We start from the raw sequence: 23,313 nt of genomic DNA, 5'->3' as shown, positions 1-23,313 counted from the left end.
ATAGCTTCATAAGGATTTTGTTCTTGAAATGGGTATGAAAGTTTGCACCCATATGCCTCATGCACCACCTACTCTTTAGGTCCGGCCAAAGTGCAGTCCTACTACGCTCAGTAGAACCATTCTGTATGTCATCGATTGCTTGTAATATACCCTTGTGCCGATCATGAATCAAACACACGTTCTCTACATCTTTGACAATCATCTGCTTCACCCTCTGCAAAAACCAATACCAAGTATCCCCTGATTCTTTCTCCACAAAGGCAATTGCCAAAGGCAATAATTGTCTGTTACCATCAGCTGCAACAGCTGTGAGGATTGTGCCTTTATACCTTCCTGTCAAAAATGTCCCATCTATACAAATGACTGGCCGGCAGTGCGGAAACGCCTCAATGCAAGCGCCCAAGGCCAAGAACGACCGTTGGAGTACCTGCTTTCCAGGCTTCTAGGCACATGGATACGTTTTCAAGTCGTAGTAGCTACCAGGATTTCTAAGACATATAGTGTGCAGCAATGCCGGCATATTGTGATACGAAGCTTCATACGTCCCCCACCTCATCTGCAGTGCTTTCTGTTTCGCTCTGTAAGCTTTGTTGTAACTAATTTTATATTTAAACTCCTCCTCAACAGCACAAATGATTGACTTAGGTTCATAACTAGGATTGTCCACGATCAAAGGGTACATGTAGTTAGCTATGAAACCTGCACTGAGGTTGCGGTGCTGTGGTTCTAATTGTTCAAGCAGGCATGTGTGCTCCACAAATTTTTTGACCTCCCAGAAATCCTGCCACTTGCCCATAGAAGTATACACCCTGAAAGGACATTCGCTTCTCACACAACGCACGTCATATGTTCTCGGACTGCTCTTGACAACTTTGAACTGTCTTTGCAAAGAGAGAGTCGACCAACGTTTTATAGCTTCCTTCATATTGTCACTGTTGGCATACACAGAACCGATGCATACCTCATTTTGCCTGTACTCCCAAGGCACCGCTTCACCTTCATTTACACTTAATTTTGAAAAATCATAACCGGACCAGTTGTGTGGGACATGATAATCTCCGTCATCATCATCATCATCATCATCATCATCATCATCATCATCATCATCATCATCATCCGAGGAGTCATCATTCATTGCATTGTGCTGTTCTTCACCCTCCCTCTGAAACTCTTCAACTATCTCTGGAATGTTTTCCCCTTCATCAGCCTGACCAGTTGCTTGATGAGGTTCGTGTGCAGCATGTCTATCATCTTCTAAAATCTCGAGTTCACCACCTTCTTCATGAGATTCATGCATCGTCTCAGTTTCTTTCGATACTATATCTCCCTGGCCTTCATGATCCCCGCCCGCTTCGGTTCTAAAACTAATCTTCTCGAATGCTTGAACAAACAACACAAGCGGTAAGCCTCGGCTACTACTTATATTGACATAGTTCCTCCAGTTTTGCGTCCCTTCAAGCGGCAATAGCTCCCAAAATACTGGTTCCCTTCGACTGACCACTGCCATGACAGAGATCTCATGTTCATCTCGACTAAGGCCGAAAGCTTTAAATAGCCAATTGGATATTGAAATCCAAGTCCTCTCTCTAGCTCGGGGTATTTTTTTGTGATCGAGCTAAACTCTGACAAATCTACCCCTTCAGGACCATATCTAACTTCTCCTGACCCATAGAACACTTGAAAATACAAATCATCTGACATGCCTGCCAATATTTCCGACAATAATTACTCTTCCTTAGAATTTAATCAACGCTAAAAAATAATTCTGCTATTTTTGCATATATCTTAATTATTTCTCTACAATTTTTATTACTGACAACAATTTCTATTTTTCTGTAATATAATATTAATTAATACTTTTTTTATGCGACAAAAATGTCTGTTTGAACTCATTAATATTTTCAATTATATTCGTTTGTAAACTAATATTTTCAATTACATGTGCTACGATTTTGTATCGTAATAATTTATTTTCGAATCACTAATATTTCTACACATAACAAAATAATTTTTACACATGAAACTATATTCAAATAATTACACGCTAAAAACTATTTCTACACATAAAACTATATTCAAAAACACTAATATTTGGTCGGGATCTTTTGCATATAGGTGATATGTTGTTGTAGTAGATTGGATCTATTACTTTTGCACGGTTTGATTAGATCAATTGGTCATAAGGGGTTAAAACTGGAGCGAGTTGATTGCGCGGCATGTGACAAAAGATTAGTTTGTGTTCTTTCTCTATTATGCATACGACATGTCCCTACCGGCTGGAATCACCATCGGGACTAACTGTGTGCATAGTCAGCAGATTGAACCAACAGATCGAGGTCATGTGTAGATGTAGTCTTCTCAAGTGCAAAGTTTGCACGGTCAATGTGATTGACCTAGTGAAAATTGAGGCATTATGAATGGCTCGGATTTGAGGTGATGCGATCGCTCTGATGAGATTTTCATAGGGATTTTCATCGGGACCGCCGTTGCTTTCTCGCTGTAGCGGCTTCCTAAGCGCTACTTTGGTAGAACACGTCATACGCCTAACTTGTTTTTGCAAGGTGTGATGTGAATGGTATGGCCTCAATGTCATGTGATGATGTATGTGATGATTTGTGCGGCCTACGTGTCGCAAGTTAACACAACCGGGTTGAGGTTGCACCATTATTGTATAACGACCTGCGTGTCGACTTGTGATGTTTGAATCCTCATGTAATTATTTCACTAGCTATTAGATGTAGTAGCTTAGTATCTTTTCATGGAGGCTTCAATCATGATGGCGATGATGATCACCACAAGACAGGACGGATGGCAATGGAGGTCACCTTGGAGCCATGGCGATGGAGCCCATTGTGATGCAAGAGGCCATACTATTCACAATATAATATGATTATATGCCTGTGATGTTTATTTTCCTGTCATACTATTCTTTCATGCTTTTACATATGGTGGATGCTTTAATCATGATAGAATAGCTTCCCTCAGAAAAGGTTGAGTTTTTGATGCCTTTTACCAATAGCTGCACCTATAAATTTTGATCGTTGTGTGGTAGGTTTACCAAAGTAGAGTACCCTCAGCTATCACTTTTGTATAGGGTGGATGTCAGACATTCACAAGCATAGTATTGGTTTACTCAGCAAAGCTATCAAAACAGTTTTGGGCTTTAAGGCATAGGGTTGGGGCCGGGGCATTGGATGCCACCCAACAAACAAGAGTCGCATAGAGATGTGATTAGTAATTTATTACTTACCTATATCACTACTTTTCTAGCCGTGATGCTAAAGCTCACTAGAATTTTAGTGATTATGGATCTTGAACCACTATATGTCATTAGAGGGAAGATGACATTGATATAGTAGGTTGTCTTTTGTTAAATCAGTTAATGAAAGTCTGTACATAAACTTAGTGCTGAAATCTTGCTTTACTTTAATGTTGTAGATCATGTCTGCCAGTAACAATTCCGCTTTCAATTTGCGTTCTGTTCTTGAGAAAGAAAAGTTGAATGGAACAAACTTTATTGATTGGTACCGCAACCTGAGAATTGTTCTCAGGCAAGAGAAAAAGGAGTATGTTCTTGAGCAGCCATATCCAGATGATCTCCCTGACAATGCAACTGCTGCTGATCGCAGAGCTTATGAGAAGCACTGCAATGACTCACTTAATGTCAGCTGTCTGATGCTCGCCACCATGTCCCCTGATCTGCAGAAGCAGTATGAGCATGCGGATGCTCATACCATGATCGAGGGGCTGCGTGGGATGTTTCAGAACCAAGTCAGGACTGAGAGGTTCAATATCTCAAAGTCCTTGTTTGCGTGCAAGCTGCAAGAAGGTAGCCCAGTCAGTCCTCATGTGATCAAAATGATTGGTTACATTGAGACTTTGGACAGACTTGGTTCTAAACTTCACCAAGACTTGGCTACTGATGTTATTCTCCAGTCGCTCCCGGCGAGCTATGAGCCTTTTATCATGAACTTTCAGATGAATGGCTTGGATAAAACAATGAGTGAGTTGCATGGGATGCTAAAGACAGCATAGGAGAGCATTAAGAAGAATCCCAATCATGTGATGATGATTCAGAAGGGGAACAAAAAGAGGAAGTGTTGGACGCCTCCTAATCCCAAAGGTAAAGGCAAGGAAAAGAGTTCCAGTGGTGAGTCCTCGGGCTCTAAGCTAAAGCCAGCACCTAAGGTCAAATCTGGCCCTACTTCTGAGGATGAATGCTTCCACTGTCATGAAAAAGGACATTGGTCTAGGAACTGCAAGAAGTACTTGGAAGAAAAGAAGAAGAAGAAGGGAAGTGAGACTTCCACTTCAGGTATAAATGTTATAGAAATAAATATTGCATTATCTTCTAGTGAATCATGGGTATTTGATACTGGATCGATGATTCACACTTGCAAATCGTTGCAGGGTCTAAGTGAGACTAGAACATTTGCAAGAGGCGAGTTGGACGTTCGTGTCGGCAATGGCGCAAAGTGTTTGTCGCTCGCAATGGTGTTTTCTTAGAAAAGGAGTTTCTCTCAAAAAGATTTAGTGGGAGCAAGGTGCAACTTGAAGAAATTCAGGAAACACCCGAAACTGTTTCAGCACCCACTGAAGATCCACGGGATGTGCAAGATGTTGCACAACCCGTAGTTGAGGCACCAGCCCCACGAAGGTCTATAAGGGCACGTCGCGCTACTGACAAGCTCAACCTCCTGATTACGGAGGAGCGCCACGTATTATTGATGGAAAATGATGAGCCCTTGACCTACAAAGAAGCAATGATGGGACCCGACTCCGACAAATGGCTTGAAGCCATGGAATCCGAGTTAAAATCCATGCATGATAATCAAGTTTGGAACTTGGTCGATCAAATTGACAGTATGAGACCTATCAACTATAAGTGGATTTTTAAGAAAAAATTAGACATGGATGGAAATGTTCACATCTATAAGGCACGATTGGTGGCGAAAGGTTTCCGACAAATTCAAGGTGTTGACTATGAGGAAACCTTTTCACCCGTCGCAATGCTAAAGTCTGTTCGGATTCTCCTAGCAATTGCCGCATATTATGACTATGAGATATGGCAAATGGATGTCAAAACCGCTTTCCTTAATGGACATCTAAGTGAGGATGTGTATATGACACAGCCTGAAGGTTTTGTCGATCCTAAAAATGCTGGGAAAATATGTAAGCTTCAGAGGTCCATCTATGGATTGAAGCAAGCATCTCGGAGTTGGAATATTCGTTTTGATGAAGTAGTCAAAGGGTTTGGCTTCATCAAGAATGAAGATGAGCCTTGTGTTTACAAAAAAACTAGTGGGAGCGCACTTGTGTTTCTGGTCCTATATGTGGATGACATATTACTGATCGGAAATGATATTCCAATGCTTGAAGCCGTTAAAACCTCATTGAAAAAGAGTTTTTCGATGAAGGATTTAGGAGAGGCGGCTTATATTCTGGGTATTAGGATCTATAGAGATAGATCAAAAATGCTAATTGGATTAAGCCAAGACACGTACATTGACAAGATATTGAATCGGTTCAATATGCAAGATTCCAAGAAAGGTTTCTTGCCAATGTCACATGGCATTACTCTAAGCAAGAGTCAGTGTGCTACGACACCTGATGAGCAAAAGAGGATGAGTACGATTCCTTATGCTTCAGCCATAGGGTCGATCATGTATGCTATGCTTTGCACGCGCCCAGATGTTTCCTTTGCTCTAAGTGTTACGAGCAGGTATCAGTCAGATTTCGGTGAAGCTCACTGGACAATTGTAAAGAGTATCCTTAAGTACTTGAGAAGAACTAAGGATATGTTCCTAATATTTGGAGGCGAAGATGAGCTCCTTGTAAAGGGTTACACCGATGCTAGTTTTCAAACAGACAAAGATGACTCCAAATCGCAATCCGGTTTTGTTTTCTGCCTCAATGGTGGGGCAGTGAGCTGGAAGAGTTCCAAGCAAGATACGGTGGCTGATTTGACGACAGAGGCCGAGTATATTGCAGCTTCCGAAGCTGCAAAAGAAGCTGTTTGGATCAGAAAGTTTGTTTCTGACTTGGGTGTTGTTCCTAGTGCGTCCAGTCCAGTGGACCTCTATTGTGATAATAGTGGTGCCGTTGCACTAGCAAAGGAGCCTAGAACAACTAAGAAGTCCAGACATATACTGCGGAAGTATCACCTCATCCGTAACTTTGTTGAGAGAGGTGATGTGAAGGTTTGCAAGGTGCACATGGATTCAAACGTTGCTGATCCGTTGACGAAACCTCTCCCACAACCAAAGCATGAGGCGCACATGAGATCTATGGGTATTAGATACTTACATCAGTAATTCTAGTGTGCGTTGGAGATTTTTGTGTCATGAGTATGTTTATGTAATGATAAATAATTGTTATTTGTTCCATGGATGATTATTTTTTACATTGATTATCAAGTATGTGACTTGTTCGTGAAACTCTTTATTGACAATGATATGATTCTAAATTATCCCTAGTTTATGTCGTTGTGTGGGACAACAACGACGTTGAGACTAGCACATGCATTAATTGATGATCATGCTTCACGGATCATGGATATGGAGATATCGGATTAATGATGTGGACACATGTTGGTGAACATGGTGTTGGATTGACCCACTCCAAGACAATGTTGGGATTGTTATTTTGTATGTGCCATCAGTTGTTCTTGAGTGTTATACCTACTGGATCCTTAGATTTGAGATCGCCATTGTTTCTCACTGTGTGTAGTGGTGCATCTTGGGGCTGCTAAACGCTACTCCGTGACTGGGTAGTTACAAAAGTAGCTTACATGTGTGTCATGAAATATGGAATGGGATGTGAGCGGATCAAGATGAAATTTGCCCCTCCTAGATAACGGGAGAGATATCTCTGGGCCCCTCGAGATAGTTGGATTTGCAAGTGTATGGCCATGCCAAAGTGATTAAAGAGTTAATCATGATGACTAAATGTTAGTTATGAATAGAATCCACTATTAGATAGAGAGAATGGTCGAGCTATCACAAAGGTGGCACGCATCTCGCTTTGAGCTTGACTGGTATCGTGTGGCAAAGGGATCGGTTTATGAGTATATCTAAGGTTCGGCCGATATGATCTTTATGTGTATTTGTGAGTCACTATGCCCTGCTAGGTGCCGCTATTGACTTGTGATTCGGAAATGATTTCTGATCACGACCACCTACACATGAACCTAACGGGTCACACACTTAAGGGATTTGGAATGTTGGAAAGCTTGCCTGTATGATTGTCTCTAGTGCAAGTGGGAGATTGTTGGTGATATGCCTAAGAGCCCATCATCACAATACGGTTTAAAGGCCCAAGAGAATATTGATCCAAGAGGGATTAGGATTACTAATGGGCTTATGAGATAGAAGCCCATTAGTACGCCCTATATATACGAGGGAGGGGCTAGGGGGGCGACACCCCGGTGAGCCGCGCCACCTCCTAGTCGCCGCCCCTCCCTCTCTCACGGCCGACGCCCGGCGTTTCATCCCCGTACGTGTGGACTCCGTGGAGGCGCTGCTGCGACTGCTGCGCTGATCGGCTGCTGGGATCAAGTACGAGGAGCTCGGTTCGTGGGACGTGATCGACTACTTTCTCTACATCGACGCTCGACTTCTTCCGCTACGCTGCGCGTCTATTGGTAACGATCTATGATCTTCTACTCGCAAGTATCTTGGGTATATACGGTAGTGATGCTAGCGTAGCCCACCCGTTTCCCAACAAGATGCACATGGTGCACAGCACGCTACCAAGGCGAGACTGCGAGAGCCGTCGTCTCCGTGCTGTTCAGCTCCGAAGCAGGCAAGCCCAGCAAGCTGCTCGGTGATGTACGTACGTGCCTCTCGTAATGCATCTCTTCATGGATTTAAATTTGATTAGCAACACCGCAGTTCACTGAATTGTGGCCTTTCTGCATTTACACGGCAATGGGCGCTAGCGATCCTGAATCTTTGCCATGTGAACGTGTTTTCTGAAGCAGACGGCGGAGCGAAATGCGCGCCCGACTCAGGAAAACAACAGCCGTGTTGTTCGCTACAACGAAGCTGGAACCACGGAAGCACGCCAGGGCCAAGGGCAGCTCCGAGTTGAGAGAATTTCATGAGCATTTCAATCGTGGGAGATGGAATGGCTGCTCGTCTTTTTTTTTCTAGAGTAGGCAGAACATATTGCTTTGTTAAGTTTTCTACTACTCATTAATCCATTACTCTGTATTTACAACCTTGAGAGTGTTCGGATCAAAGTGCTAAACTTTAGCACTAGCTCATCCAAACAGGAGTGCTAATAGGTGAGATAAACTTTAGCCAAGACTAAAAAACTTTAGCATAAGGTATGACTGATAATATAGATGCTAAAATTTAGCGCTCAACTTTAGCCAAGACTAAAAAAAACTTTAGCATAGGGTATGAATGCTAATATAGATGATAGAATTTAGCACTCAACGTTAGCAAATGCAAACAGACCTACAGTTGATTCGAACAATATCTTGATTTGTTGAAGTCCAAGAAATGGGTGCAGTGTAAAATGAAAGACCTGGGTTGTAAAAACTAACAAATATACCTTTTATTATAGTTAACATGCAAATATACTTCCACGACAAAATTGAAAAATCGTGTGACAGCATGGTGGCAAAACCTCTGCACCTTCAGTGAGCAAACACTAAGCTAGGTCAATAGGACTGGTCAAAAAGGTTAAAAAGAGTTCATGGAATGAACTGATAGTCATAATCACATCGGCATTCACCATAAAAGCACTCAAATGTTGTGAATCAGCTGCAGAACAAATTATCTCAGTTCTCCGATGTATAGATCTAAATCAACACATCTTTAGCAAAGGTTGGTGAACAGTAACAATATTGATGTTCGTGCTTGAAAATGTTCATAAGATAATGAAATGTTTGCTAAGGCAATATAGCCGATTACAACAATGGTTTGCAAGCTCAACACTCAATCGAAATTGTTTCAACAACACCCTCTAGTATTCAATTTATGGACTAGATTAAAACAAACAAACAAAAACACAACTTAAATAAACTACTTAGGAGGGTTGAAAATGGACGACCCTCCATCAATAGTTCAATACTGACAAAAAAAATTATTCTGGAATACAAGAAAAAATCAAGTCCTCAATCAAATTAACTTGGGAATCAAAACAGCATCTCCATTTATTCAATTCGCACTTTCTTGTAGTTCATGTACTTGAACTTACATATCTCCTCAAAGAAATCATCGGCAGCTTCATGGCAATTCTTCATCTGTGAGATCCTGATGACCATTGTCTGCAGCTTCGCACTGTACTTCACAAGCGACTCAAGAGTGTTCAGCTTCTGTTCAGCATTGAGTGGCGAGCGCACAGTGATCAGAACCTCTTCCAAGCAAGGGATGATGAATCTTGAATCCAACTGCATGCACAATTCAAACAAATTAGCCGTATGGCACATGAGTATGACATACCAATCAAATTAGGAACAAGCCATGACAGCTCACTCACGTTTTTCAGGCTATTTTTCTGGCACATGGCGGCGAACATGGCACCATGAATCTCAAACTTGCTGAGCTTGGGGTGGCTGTTGAAGAAGTCGACCAAATCAACCTCCGGGAACGGCTGGAGCGCGTCCAAATCGCCGCAGAACTCTATCTTCATCACCAGGTGCTTCACCTCGCTCGCGCACTGCAGCACCGAGCTCACTGCGGCCCAGTTCCACTGAACGCCGCGCAGGGAAAGGTGATCCAGATCTGGGAGCCTCCCAGTGTCCACCTTGTGCACCCTCCCTGCATCGTTTCACCGCAAAATTGCTCATCCAACCCGTCAAAATCGAGCTGACTACTAAGTAATTAAGGATTCGTGATGCGTGGCTTACCGGTGCTCTTGGCAATTGAGAGGCGACGGAGGCTGTGCCCCCGCAGAGTGATCCAGGTGAAGCCCTGAACCTCGAGCGACTCGAGGCGAGGTGCGGTAAGCAGGAGTGAGCAGTTGCCGGCGCCGAGGATGTCGAGCCTGCAGCGCTCGAGCAGGTGAAGATCCACAGCCACCGTGCCGGAGCAGTCGCAGCCAAGCATCGACAGGTCGGTGAGGTTGGGGCACGCGGCGATGGCGTCCCTCACGGCGCTGTCGCGCAGCGGCGCGCCGACGACCTCCAGCACGCGGAGGCGCTCCATCCGGCCCCACGCCGGCGCGGCCGTGAGCGACACGCCCCAGAGCCTGAGCTCCTCGAGGTTCGCCGCCAGGCCGATGCAGTCGAGGTGGCCGTCCGCCTTGTCGGCGGCGGCGTCCATCCGCAGCTCGAGCACCCGCAGCGTGGCGCTCCGCGCGCCGAGCCAGGCGGGGAGGCGCGCCATGGAGAAGGGGCAGTAGATGACGAGCTCCCTGAGGCGCGCGACGGAGGCGACCATCCGGCCGATGGCGTCGTCCGCGGCGCCCCTGGCCGCCGCGGCCGCGTCGAAGGCGTTCCGCGGGAAGAAGAGCGCGGGCAGGTAGGGGACGCAGTCGCGCCAGCGGCGGCAGACGCAGGCGCAGGCGGCCACGTCGCGGACGTTGCTGAGCATCGACAGGATGTGCTGCACGACGCCGTCGGGGACGGCGTTCATGCCTGTCTCGCCGCCCCATTCCATCCACTCGCACGGCGCTCGACGGAATGCCCCCCTTCGGACAGGCGAGAGAGGCCGGCTCGATGCGACGGGATGGGGTAGCTAGATCGGGCACGCCTCGTGGGTGGAAATAAGGGATGGGAGAGTGGGAGTGGGGTGTTTGAAATTCGAAACTGGGGAGGATCCCGCTCGTTGTGATGGGGAATTTTGAATTTTCGCGACCGTTCGCTGAGATTCGGCGAGTTTGAAACGTGGGAGGGACGAGGGAGACGGCCGGCTCTGGCCTCCGAGGGTTTCCTTTGCTCCGCCGCTCCGCGTTGGCGGCGGCGGCGCAGCGCAGCAGCAATGATGCGGGCAAGCAGGGGGGATCATGGAGCTGGGCCGTGGGCCTGGCCGTCTGGATTGGTTGTCGCTTGTCGGAAAGTTACGTTTCCGTAGGCTTGGCGCTCATGGATTTCTGCGCTGATTTGATGGGTGTAGCCACAGGTGTTCCCGTCACATAAAAAGAATTTTATACTATTTAAAAGTATTAAATAAAATCTATTTATAAAATTCATACAAACAGGTAAGATATCTAGTGATATATAGATGGCGATATTTTATAGCTAATATAGAACAATCTTTGCTTAATAAATGGCCAATTCTCATATGATGATGATGCTTCTTTTAAGAATTCACGGTCCCTTCTTTGGCCTTCCCTTCAATTCTCGAATTCTCTGCACCCTTCTTCATGTTGGTGATGTATCTTTCTCTCCTAAGTACGTCCAGGATACGTGTATAAGCGTTGGTGGACTTGTTTAAGAAGATAACAATAACAAATCAATTTTCTGAAAGAATCTTGGTGATGCCTAGAGGTAGGTGAATAGTCGAATATGAAAACCTGAAAAATTCTTCGCAGCGGATCAGTCTGTCAGAACTTTCCACCCTTGTAAAGAAAGTTCCGACGAGGATAATAATTTAAACGAATTACAAGTTTTCAGAGGAACCTGGAAACTGTGTTTGAATAAATAATTCACAGGAATGTCCTAGAGCAACCTGCAAGTAATCTCACAAAAAGAAACAACGCACAAACGTAGATCGTGACAAAACAAGCAATAGGTCATCTAGAACAAGATATGAATGTGAAGACAAGTGACACAAGACTTGCTATAATTCACTTTTAAGCCAGTAGTCACTGAGTATACTTCCAAGATATTCTTTAGCACTTGTAATTGTCTCAAGCAGCCTTCCATGATTATTAAAGGGTCGTCTGCATGCATACTGTATCCGCTCTTACCCAAGGGATCGCACACACGCATGTGCCACTAGAGTAGAGGTTGAAATGCAAAGCCACCGTGAAATATCTCACATCTAGGCTTCAGACATCTATTACAAGAAGAAAGCAATGGATTGGACAAGTTTACCATATGGCCGTGTGGATCAATTTGTTGACCCAATTTCAAGTCCCGTGGCTGTCGAGCAAAAAACTAAATTGCATTAGCCAAAAGATCAAAATCTCATTTGTCTGTGTCTGCTATGCATTGGTATACATGATTTATAAATTTGCCTACATCTATTATGCACATAAGGTGTTTGTGATATTGTTAAAGTGTGAATTTCAGGTCCCGTTTGTTATGGCTCCAACTCCAAACTCCAGCTAGAGATGAGTGGAGCCAGCCAAACACCCCAACTTCAAAAATTTGTTGAGAAGCCTAGCTCCATGGAGTTGGTGGAACTGTAGTTCATTTTTTAGCACCTCATTTGCAATTCGAGGATCCAACATGGAGTTTAGAAAAAAAATACCCACCACTACCACTAATTACACCGCCCGACCCCCAAGCCTCCCTACCCTACCCACCCCCTTCCTCCCTCGTCACCTGCCGTTCAGGCTGTCCTGGCCGCTCCACCTCATCCTCCCCTCCTCGCAGCTTGCCACCACCACTGCCGGCAACTCCTTCCTCCCCAGTTGTGCCACCCCACCCTCCCCTCCCCGCAGCTCGCCGCCACCACCGCCGGCAACCCTTTTCTCCCGAGCTGCACCACCCGTCCTCATCTCCCCGCAGGTCGCCGCCACCCGGGGTCCAAGCTGCTTCACACCACCCCGGGCCCATGTGCTTCACATGAGGCCGAGCACTGTCGTGCCTCATCCATGCCATGGTACCGTGATCAGTGCCGCAATCACGTTGCCATCCTGCGCGACCGCGACCTAGGCACATTGTGGTCCCATGGACTGCTCGTCCCTAGTAGCTCAACCGGGGCTAGCGGTGGCGCAAGGAGACCTCATCTCGCATGAGTCCCATCAGCATCCTGAGGAAGAAGAAGATGCAAATAAAGATGATGACATGCGGGGCCATGAGTTGGGGCTAATAATGGCAATCCACCCTGGAACCCTCTCTTTTGGAGCTGGGTACTCTCCTAGCCAAACACCCCATCTAGACAGTTCCAACTCTATGCAGAGTTAGCTCCGGCTGGAGTTGTAGAGTGGAGCTGCAAAACCTGGAGTTGGAACCATGTCGAATAGACGCTTAGTCATGATTCTCACATGCTTCTACGAGGATGTCTACTCTTTTTTGTGTTCTAAAGAAATGTTTACATAATGAGCACTGGGCACCAGGGGCGGAGATTAGTTAACGCCAGGGAGAGAATTCTCTCCCTCCCACACCCCGCATCACTCACTTTAAAAACTACTTAAGAAACAAACTATATGTTGGCACCATTTGTTTACTATCAAAGACTTCAAAATAAGCATGCGCCTCAAAGATTTGGTCCCCTCTAACATTTGTCCGAGCTCCGTCACTGGTGGTTAGAATAATGTTCGTAGTTTAGCAACAAACGTGGATGCAAGGTACATGTGTTGTGGGCGACGGCTAATGAAAAGGTAAATTTTGCTCCATCCAAATGGATAGCACGTTTGATCATATCTTCAATTAACAAGTAAATATGATCGCTTATATATAAAACTTTGCAATAAAATTGTACATTGAGTGGGAAGATTTCATCCTAGTGTTCAGTGTAGCGTGCTTTGTTTTGAAAAGAAAATTATAAAGCTTTTTAATTGTCGGTACCCCGGGACCGGGTACCCCCTCCTACTGCGTCTGGGCAAGGACTCGCGTAGTTATCCTAAACTACGCGCTGAAGAGCAGAGCAGTCGGACCCCTGCGGTCCGGAGTCCACCTTGCCGGGCCAGCGGCCCCGGACCTGCTCTCTGCTCGGGGGAGGGTCCGGTGATGCCACGTGTCCCAGATAGCCGAGGGTCCCCGGACCCCCGATGCCATCCAGACCCCCCGGCGCGCGGGGAACCAGCATTTCACCCAGGAGGGGTCCGGAGCCGCCACGTGTCCGCGGGCGCGGGCACGAGTCTTCCGCCGTCCGGAGCCGCCACGTGTCCGCGGGCGCGGGCACGAGTCTTCCGCCGGAAGACTCGCCCACCCACCGCATTTAATGCGAGAGGCTGAGGCGTGCTCTGTCGCCGCAGAGCCCGGGGCAGCCTTTGCCAGACTCCACTATTGGCCGCGTATTACCAAGGTGCACAGTGCAGCCGCAGGCGCCGCGCGCGCGGTGCACGTTAGTCTACCGCATTAAATGGATCCGACGGCACGGCCCTTTCCATCATGCCGCCTACGCCGCAAGAACCGCGGCATGAACCGCATGGCGCAGCCTGCCCGGCTAGCTGCAAGCGCCACACCAACATGACAGGGCAAGACCACGCCGATCGGAGGGTCTGCGCCGGTCAGTACATCCATGCAGACGAGGCAGGAAAATCCCGGAATAAGATCTTCCCCAGGCGTAGCACCATAATAGTGCTAGGCGTTATGTTATTTAAATACATCCATGTTGGGCCCACCTGTCGGGGTCCCAACGGCTATGTACGTGTCTCCCTTTGACTATGAAAGGGGAGCACACGCTTGTCTCCGAACAAGTGGACTCAGACTCTCTCCCTCACACTCTCAGCTCACCAGCTAGAACCACTCTCGAGCAATCTCTTGTGAGCACAGGCAATACAACACACAGTGGATGTAGGGTATTACACTCCGGCGGCCCGAACCACTCTAAACCTTCTGTGTTCATCATGTTCTTGATCTAGATCGGACTAATCCTAGCTACCCCCCGAGTTCATTCTCCCTCAGGGCTTAGGCGGGTGCATTCTGCCACCTGGCTGGGTTTACCACCCGACATTTGGCGCGCCAGGTAGGGGAGAGCGAGATTAGCTAGTTTTAGTTTATCTCTTGCTCGTCTCCATGGTTCGGGTGGTTGAGCACTCCCACCACGACGACGACGTGGAGATGGTGGAGGGTGTGGCGTCATCCGCGCCACGCGCCTCTCGCCTTCCTGCCCCAGGGGCAATCGTGCCTGTGGAGCAGCCACCGATGGCAGCGGCGCACGTTGCACGCTAGCGAGAATCAGGGCGCCCGTCAAAGGCCCCCTCACATGCTGCGAGCAGCGGGGTGCTGGCGGCAGCTAGGGAGTTGCTTCGCAACCCTCCGGCTGCTGCAGCCTCGCCAGACGCCCTGAGGCAGTGCCGGGACGACATTGACCGTCTCCTCCATCTGGCTCAGGCCTCCCCCAGATCCACAAGGACTGGGCAATGGCCTCCGCTGGTAATGCGGTGGTACCCTACCACCGGCGCCAGGGCGGCGCGTCGGCATCTGTGCTCTCCCCCACGGTGAGGGGTACGCGAACAGAAGACCTGCGGGCGGAGCTCAACCGCAGGCGCACGGGTGAGGATGCCCGCATCTCTGTGGAAAGGGCGTGAGAACGCCGCCACAACATCGAGGGCCGCAATATCAACGCCGACTTGGATGCAGCGGCACCCAAGCTCCCGGGAAACGCCCGGGCACCAGCAGCTGCCCCGGTTGCTGGGGTGGGCTGTGCCGCGCTCGCGGATCATCTCTGCGCGGTGGCCTGGCCGTCCAAGTTTCGTCCACAACTGCCGGAGAAGTACGACGGTACCACTAATCTGTCGGAATTCCTGCAAGTGTACGTCACTGCCATCACAGCAGCTGGTGGCAACGACGCTGTCATGGCGAGCTACTTTCATGTAGCCTTGACTGGGCCAGCCCGGACTTGGCTCATGAACCTTACTCCTGGGATGATTCAGTCCTGGGAGGGGCTCTGCGCCAGATTTACGGCAAACTTTGCCAGTGCTTATCAGCAGCATGGTGTGGAGGCTCACCTCCACACCGTGAGGCAGAAACCCAGAGAGTCGCTCCAGGCATTCATCTCACGCTTCACCAAGGTACGAGGTACTATTCCTCATATCTCTGACACAATCTATCATTACTGCTTTCCGTCAGGGAGTACGTGATGAGAAGATGCTCGATAAACTGGCGACGCACGAGGTGGAAGGCGTCACCACGCTTTTCTCCCTGGCCGACAAGTGTGCCAGGGCCGCTGAGGGCCGCGCATGGCACTCAGCCCCCCAAGACAGAGTCGCTGAGGCTAGTGGCTCCAGAGCTACCGTCCAGGGCGGTGGCAAGAAAAAGAAGAACAAGAACCGCGGTCGCGGGGGGGCCCAGGCTGGAGCCCCAGTTGCTGCGGCAGCAGCACCAGCTGCAGCAGCGGCAGCTGGGGGCCAGAATGCGAACGGCAAGCGCCCGCGCCCGCAGGGTGGCAATGGTGGTTCATGCCCAGTTCATCCCACCGCTCGCCACAGTGCCGCTGACTGTCGTGAGATCCAGAAACTCGTGAAGCGGGTCAGTGGGCGACGTGAGCAGGCCTCCAAGGACGGCTCACCGCCTCCTTGCCAGCGGCCTGGCAAGGAGAAAGCCTCCGACAGTGAGGCCGCTGCCGTGGAGAAGCGGCTGGGGTACCAATCCCCTGCTCGAGAACTAAAATGACTCTACAGCCATGGCGACACCGACTCTGGCGAGGACGAGCGCCGCAAGAAGCTGTACGTGATGTACGACGGAAGCTCGGAACTCGTCTCCGGGAGAGATGTCTAGACCCTTCGCCGAGAGGTCCTCTCGGTGAAGCCGCGGATCCCGAGGGCGGCGCCTCACCACAGGTGGAGGAACAACACCATCTCCTTCAGGCCATCTGACTGCCCGGAGAACATGGCCGGGGCTGGTGTACTACATCTAGTCACCGCCCCTGTCATAGCCAACATCAGGCTCTATCACGTGCTGATCGACGGCGGGGCTGGCCTCAACGTCATCAGCTATGCGGCGTTCAAGCAGCTGCAGATCCCGGAGTCCAAGTTGGCTCCCTCTCGCCCATTCTCAGGAGTGGACCCACACCCGGTGTTCCCTCTGGGGAGCATCACTCTACCGGTCATGTTCGGGACTGAGGAGAACTTCTGCACGGAGAACATCTAGTTCGACGTCGCGGAGGTAAACCTCCCGTTCAATACCATCATTGGCAGGCCGGCGCTCTACTGCTTTATGGCCATTGACCACTACGGGTACTTGGTCTTGAAGATGCCTTCCCCTGCCGGTGTCCTCATCGTGCGGGGTGACCGCACCGCTGCCGTCGCTGAGTTGAGAAACTGCATGCTCTGGCGGTGGAGGCTGCACGCTCCGAGGAGGATACCCCCTCCACCTCGCGAGCCAGGGCCCCCGCAAGGGCACCTAAGGTTCAGCCGTCTGATCTGGATAATGTACCCGTGAAGACCGTGCAGGTCGGAGCGGACTCCTCCAGGACCACCCGCATCGCGGGAAACCTGGAGGAGAAATAGGAAGACGCGCTCATCAGTTTCCTCCGGGCAAATGTGGACGTGTTCGCCTGGGAACCGTCACAGATGCCCGGGATCCCTAGGGAAGTGATCGAGCATCATCTGAGGATCTACCCCGATGCCAAACCGGTACGCCAGAAACCTCGGAAGCAGTCCGTGGAGCGGCAGAACTTCATCCGTGAAGAAGTCTGCAAGCTGCTACACGCTGGCTTCATCGAGGAGGTCCACCACCCCGAGTGGTTGGCCAATCTGGTCGTCATCCCAAAGGCCAACAGGAAGCTTCGGATGTGCATCGACTATACCAGCCTCAACAAGGCATGTCCCAGAGACCCCTATCCTCTTCCACGTATCGATCAGATTGTGGACTCCACCTCCAGGTGTGACCTTTTGTCTTTTTTAGATGCTTACTCTGGTTTCCACCAGATACAGATGTCTAGGGAGGATAGGAAACATACTGCTTTTGTAATGGTGGATGAACTTTATTGCTATATTGTCATGCCATATGGACAGCGGAATGCCTTACCCATGTTTGTGCGAGCTATGAACAAAACTTTCTGTAATTTAATTAGAGATATAGTTGAGGTATATGTCGATGACATCGTAGTCAAAACTAAGGTAGGGTCAACCCTAGTCGAGGACCTATCCCTCGTCTTCGACCGACTGCGCACCACGCGCACGAAGCTGAATCCCGAGAAGTGTGTTTTTGGCATCTCGGCAGGGAAGTTGCTGGGTTTCCTGGTCTCGCATCGAGGCATCGAGGCAAACCCAACCAAGATCAAGGCGATCGAAGCGATGAGGCCTCCTGGCCGCATCAAGGACGTACAGAAGCTCACCGGGTCCTTGGCTACTCTTAGCCGCTTCATTTCAAGGCTGGCAGAGAGGGCTCTCCCCTTCTTCAAGCTGTTGAGGTCCGGACCATTGTGACGGCCCAGGTTTTTAAATAGCCAATTTAGGGTAATTAGAACCAAATCATGCATCATTAAATAGGAAACCTTGAATGAATGCATGAGTGTGCATGTGTATGTATGTGTATTTATGTGTATATGAAATTTTGCACATAAAATGACAGGTCAAATGAACCATAGAATTCGAGGTTTTAAACAATCTTTCAAATTTTAAACAAATATGCTTTGAAAATAATTTCTAAAATATAGCTCAAATGAATTTTTTGCCCAAAACAAATGTTATAGGTTTTTGAGTTACGAACAACTTTTGTGTTCAAAGTTTTTCGAGTCGCCACACAAAAATGGGAGAAAAATTTTAATTTCGAAGCGTCTAGGACCTTTTCACATGCACTCAAGTTTTAAATTTTATTTTTTTCAAACGAACCCTCAAATGAACTTTTGCCTAAAACGAAAGTTGTAGATCTCGAAATTTTGAACAACTTTAGTATTCAAAAGTTTTTCGTTTGAGGCCATGAAGAAGGAGAAAAACTGGGTTTATAAACTGGACTTTGGAAATTCGAGCTAATTACAGAAATGCCATCGCCTCCATCTCCTGCTCTGCTCGTGCCACCGCAGCTTCTCGACGTCGGTGCCAACATGCGTCGCCATGCCTTTGCCTCGCTGCCGTTCTAGTCGTCTCACGAAGCGAACTCCAATTTCCCCTCAGCCTCCTCCTCGCGCTAGAGACGAGCTCGCCCAGAACCGCACCATGGGCGCCGCCGCCTCTGCTCCCGCGGAGCTCACCCCTCCGGCCTCCCTCCGCCCCAAACGACCCCCCAGCGAGCTCCCCGTCGCCGCTCTGAAGCTCCTGCACTCGGCCTCGCCTTGCTTCTTCCACCAGAACGCCGCCACCACGAAGCAGGGCCGCCGCCGCCCCTAGGCCACCGTCGAGCTCCCACCTCCGCCCTCTCAGTCCCCTCTACCTTTTCCCCCACATCTCCCTTGCCGCCGGCGAGCAAAAACACCGGAAATCTAGCCTCCCGACCCTCCTCTGTGATGTCCCGTCTGCCAAGGACCTCCCCTGAGAAGAAACAGAAATCCAGGGGCCTAGATGCAAAAGTTCGTTTTCTTTTTCTTTTGTTTTCCAAAACAGCAAACTTTGAAAATGTCTAGAAATTCGTAGAAAAATCAGAAAAATGAAAATCCAAATGTTCTGAAATCCTTGCAACAAGATCTACAACTTTCATTATATGCACATATTTATTTTCTGTCTATATTTTAATATAGGAAAAATATTAAATTATATAGACTATAATTATTCTAGGAGTTCTACTTAGCATCTATGGGTGATTTTTTGCTGGTAGCTACTTCATGCTATGCTTAGCTTTGTGTAAAAATTTGAGCACTAGTTAACACATGTAGCTAGATGAAACCCTAGTCTTGGCTAGATCTAGTAGATTAATATATTCTTTTATTTATGGATGTGTTGACTTAGATATATGTATAAAACTTTTTCTGTGTATTCACAATACTAAATGAACACCACTGTCCAAATTTCATTAATTATAGATTTGTGTAGCTATTTATTTTATTTAATCCTTGTTTAGTAGACTTTAATTATGATAAGTAAGTTATGTTGTTTTTAAATCATGAAAATATTTCTGAGTGTTCTTTTTAAATAGTTTAGCTTGCCCATGAAGTTTGAGTCCCAATTCATGACTAGAACAGGAGCTAAAAATGAATCTTGTAGATATGATGTCTGTTTTGTTTATTTTCTCAGAATTAATTATTTGTAAATAAAATCATGAAAAATTCACAGTAGCTAATTCATCCCTTTTTAGACCTACTGTTAAAGTTTGAACTTCTTTTAAACTCTGGTCTAACCTGTATAATTCAATCTTGTTCTAGGAATTGTCTGATTGCATGAATTGTTCTGGATAATTGTCTACAAGTTTTGGGATGAATTTTTCAGGATAGCTAGTTCTGTTTACCTTCTGTTTGATGTAATTTTGTTGAATTTACTACTATATGTGTGCTGAGTTGTTGATTTATTAATACACCATGATTTACTTGTTATAGGAAACCACTTCAACTTGCTTGGTGAAGTTAGTATAGTTCTTTTGTGCTGTTGATCATGATGCCTTGTGTAGTTAGAAATGTTAGATACTACTCTATAAACGACTGCCCAAGAAATGTTAATTAAGAAGTTTCACATCCAATTCATTTTATGTTAGACTACAACTTTATCGTGAAGGAAAAATAATAACACCTAAATCGCTAAACAACTCGAAACTGTGCATTCTTACATATGCATTGCTGCATTTCATTTAGGTACGATAGATGAACCACGTGAAGGATGTGACGTTGAAGCCGAGCCAGAAGACGGTGAATGGTGGACACATCTAGAAGATGGACGAATGGATCCCGATGTGCACAACCGAAGGAAGATGTTCGCCGAGCGAGTTTTCTCTAACTAACACTGACCTAGTGTTATTTCCAGGCAAGCCCCGGAGCATGTCCTATCTATTTTAAATTTATGCAACTTATTATTGTTTCTATCTACTTGCACATTTAAGTTTACAGGAGTTGCTTGAAACCTTAGCTGCATAATCCTAGGTACCTATGCTTGAACACTAGTATGTGTAGGTCGCTAGATGGCTAGGCTAATGGTTCGGTAGAAGTCGAGTGATTTCCTGTCACTCGCGAGAATTATAGGAGTTGAATGTTTACTACATACTACAACTATAAGTCTCACGGGCGGGGTTGTGGTACTTGTGATACCCCGTCTGTTTAGTGAAAATGGATAAGGTCGCAGTGTGTGGTAGTGGTGGTTAAGCTTTTGAACGTACTAACCACATGCTGAGAAATATGGTAATCGGTAAGCTTAAGTACTGGATTGAACCGCAGCCAGAACATAACTTCCCACCGTCTTTGAACATTGTTTCTCATGCGGCCACATGCGGGTGCAAGAAGGCTCACGACCCGGCGTCATACCGTGGCGTGGATTCTTGTAGTCGAGGGCGGTGGGCCTGTTCCGTGCAGCGGGAATTGAAGGGAAAAGTCGCGTGGGCGAAGCGAGACGTCGATCCCCATGCGTGTGTGTTAGGTCTGCCTGGCCAGGTTAACAAATTTGATTCGAATCATCCGCTTCTCACGGTTTGGGACTGCTTAACCCTTTTGCCACATAGAGTAAGAAGCGGAACTTGATGATGATGATGAATATGGTTGAATGATGAAAGATAATTGTTTCCCACCATATATGCTATTGGATAGATGCTCACCTAGAATAGTTAATTGAACTAGAATTTGGAAGCTAAAACCTGAAATTAAGGATCTACTCTTTACTGCTTTTCGGCAAACAAACCCCTCAAGCCAAAAGCCTTGCATGTCTAGATAAAGGGCTAAGTATACCCTTAGTCGGGTAAGCCTTGCTGAGTATTAGTATACTCAGTCTTGCTTGTGGCTTTGTTTTTCAGGTGGTACATCGGAGGTTACGGATGATATCATGTACGGGCTTCATCATGACGTCTGGTTTCGACACTAGACTATCGTTCGTTTTTCGTCAAACTTGAACTCTGTTGTCTTTTTATGAATTCAAACTTGGTTCGTAATAATAATTCAATTTCATACTTTGTGCTGTAAAATTTGTGGAATGTTGTATTCTCTGAACTGCTTTGTCGATCCTGTTTCAAGTGGTTTAATCGTGATTTTACCCGACAGCACTGTCGGATTACTCCGTTTTAAGTGCGTGTTAACCCTAGGTGCCGTTTCGGTGATGGTTAGCGCACTTAAGCCGGATTAATTTAGGCGGGACTGCCACATCCATTCTCTTGGATTGAAGAGGCTGAACAAGTCTTCCAGGAACTGAAGCAGCACCTCACCTCACTGCCAGTATTGGTGGCTCCAGAGCCAGGTGAGACGTTGTTTTTGTATCTTACTGCATCTGCAGAGGCGATCAGCATGGTGTTGGTGGCCGAGAGGACTGAGCAAGCCCGCCAGGTGGACACCAGGGTCCCCCCGGACAAGGATGATGGGCCGGACCACGGACATGGGGGTCCGGCAGCCAAACCTCTGTCTGAAGGTCCGAACCCCGGACATGGGGGTCCGGAGGAGCCTCAGCCCAGAGGGAACCCAGAACCGCTGGGGGCCCAAAGACCTGACGTGGTGGACAAGGGCGAGCCGGACCCGGTGGCCAGGGTCCGGACCATCCAGAAGTCAGTCTACTATATCAGCGAAGTCCTCCACGAGGCAAAGGCCAGGTATCTTGAGACGCATAAGCTTATCTATGCCATACTTATTGCGTCCAGGAAACTGCGCCATTATTTCCAGGCGCACAGAGTTGTCGTAGTGACCTCTTATTCACTGAGTGCGATCCTACACAACTCTAATGCCACGGGCAATATCGCCAAGTGGGCAGCAGAGTTGGCTGAGTTCCAGCTGGACTTCCAGCCCAGCCACGCTGTCAAAAGCAAAATCCTGGCTGATTTCATAGCAAAATGGACTCCTTCCCCAAGCAATTCTGGGGTCCGGACCTTAACGCCCGACCCCCGGAGCCAGAAGTCAGGACACCAGTTTTCACCAAGCCCCACTGGACACTCTTCTTCGATGAGTCCGTCCTCAAGCAGTGGGCCGGAGCTGGTGTGGTCCTCATCGATCCAAACGGAGATCAACTGAAGTACATGGTGCACCTTGAGTTCAAGGCCACCAACAACATGGTAGAGTACGAGGCTTTGATCTTTGGCCTGACAGAAGCCCTGTCTATGGGGGTCCGGCAACTCCTGGTGAAGAAAGATTCTCAGCTGATCATTAAGCAGGTCCGAGGGGAGTGCAGTTGCAACAATCTCCAGCTTGCAGCATACCTCATACATGTGAGGAAGCTCGAGAAGGACTTCGACGCCTTGGAACTGCAACATGTTCCCCGCGAATTCAACTCAGCAGCAGATGACCTCTCCACGAGAGCATCTACTTGGGCACCTGTGCCTGAGAGCGTCTTCGAAAGACAGCTACTGAAACCTACCACCCAGCCTGCCGAACTGTGTGAAGGGGATCGATCTAGCACCTCGAAGCTAGCGATCCCAGCGCCAATCCATCCGTGGATCCCGCCAGGGGTCGTGTGCACTACCGAGGATCCCGGAGACCTCATAGGGCCACCCCCAATTACTCAGGGAAGTCCCGATGCATGGATCTCTTAGAT

The 23,313-nt window shown here is 47.8% G+C and overlaps 1 protein-coding gene across 1 annotated transcript; it reads right to left on the bottom strand.

The window, feature by feature from the left end:
• Positions 1-8,854: 8,854 nt before the first annotated feature.
• LOC120660862 (F-box protein At1g10780-like) lies at positions 8,855-10,930 on the bottom strand. Its single transcript, XM_039939509.1, has 3 exons — positions 9,860-10,930; positions 9,490-9,770; positions 8,855-9,400 (listed from the first exon to the last, which is right to left on the bottom strand). The coding sequence occupies exons 1-3, from the start codon at positions 10,608-10,610 to the stop codon at positions 9,164-9,166; spliced, it is 1,269 nt and encodes a 422-aa protein (XP_039795443.1). The 5' UTR covers positions 10,611-10,930; the 3' UTR covers positions 8,855-9,163.
• Positions 10,931-23,313: the final 12,383 nt, after the last annotated feature.

The sequence above is a fragment of the Panicum virgatum genome, chromosome 2N, assembly GCF_016808335.1.
Source record: "Panicum virgatum strain AP13 chromosome 2N, P.virgatum_v5, whole genome shotgun sequence".
Lineage (NCBI taxonomy): Eukaryota > Viridiplantae > Streptophyta > Magnoliopsida > Poales > Poaceae > Panicum > Panicum virgatum.
This window is presented reverse-complemented; position numbering and strand designations above follow the sequence as displayed.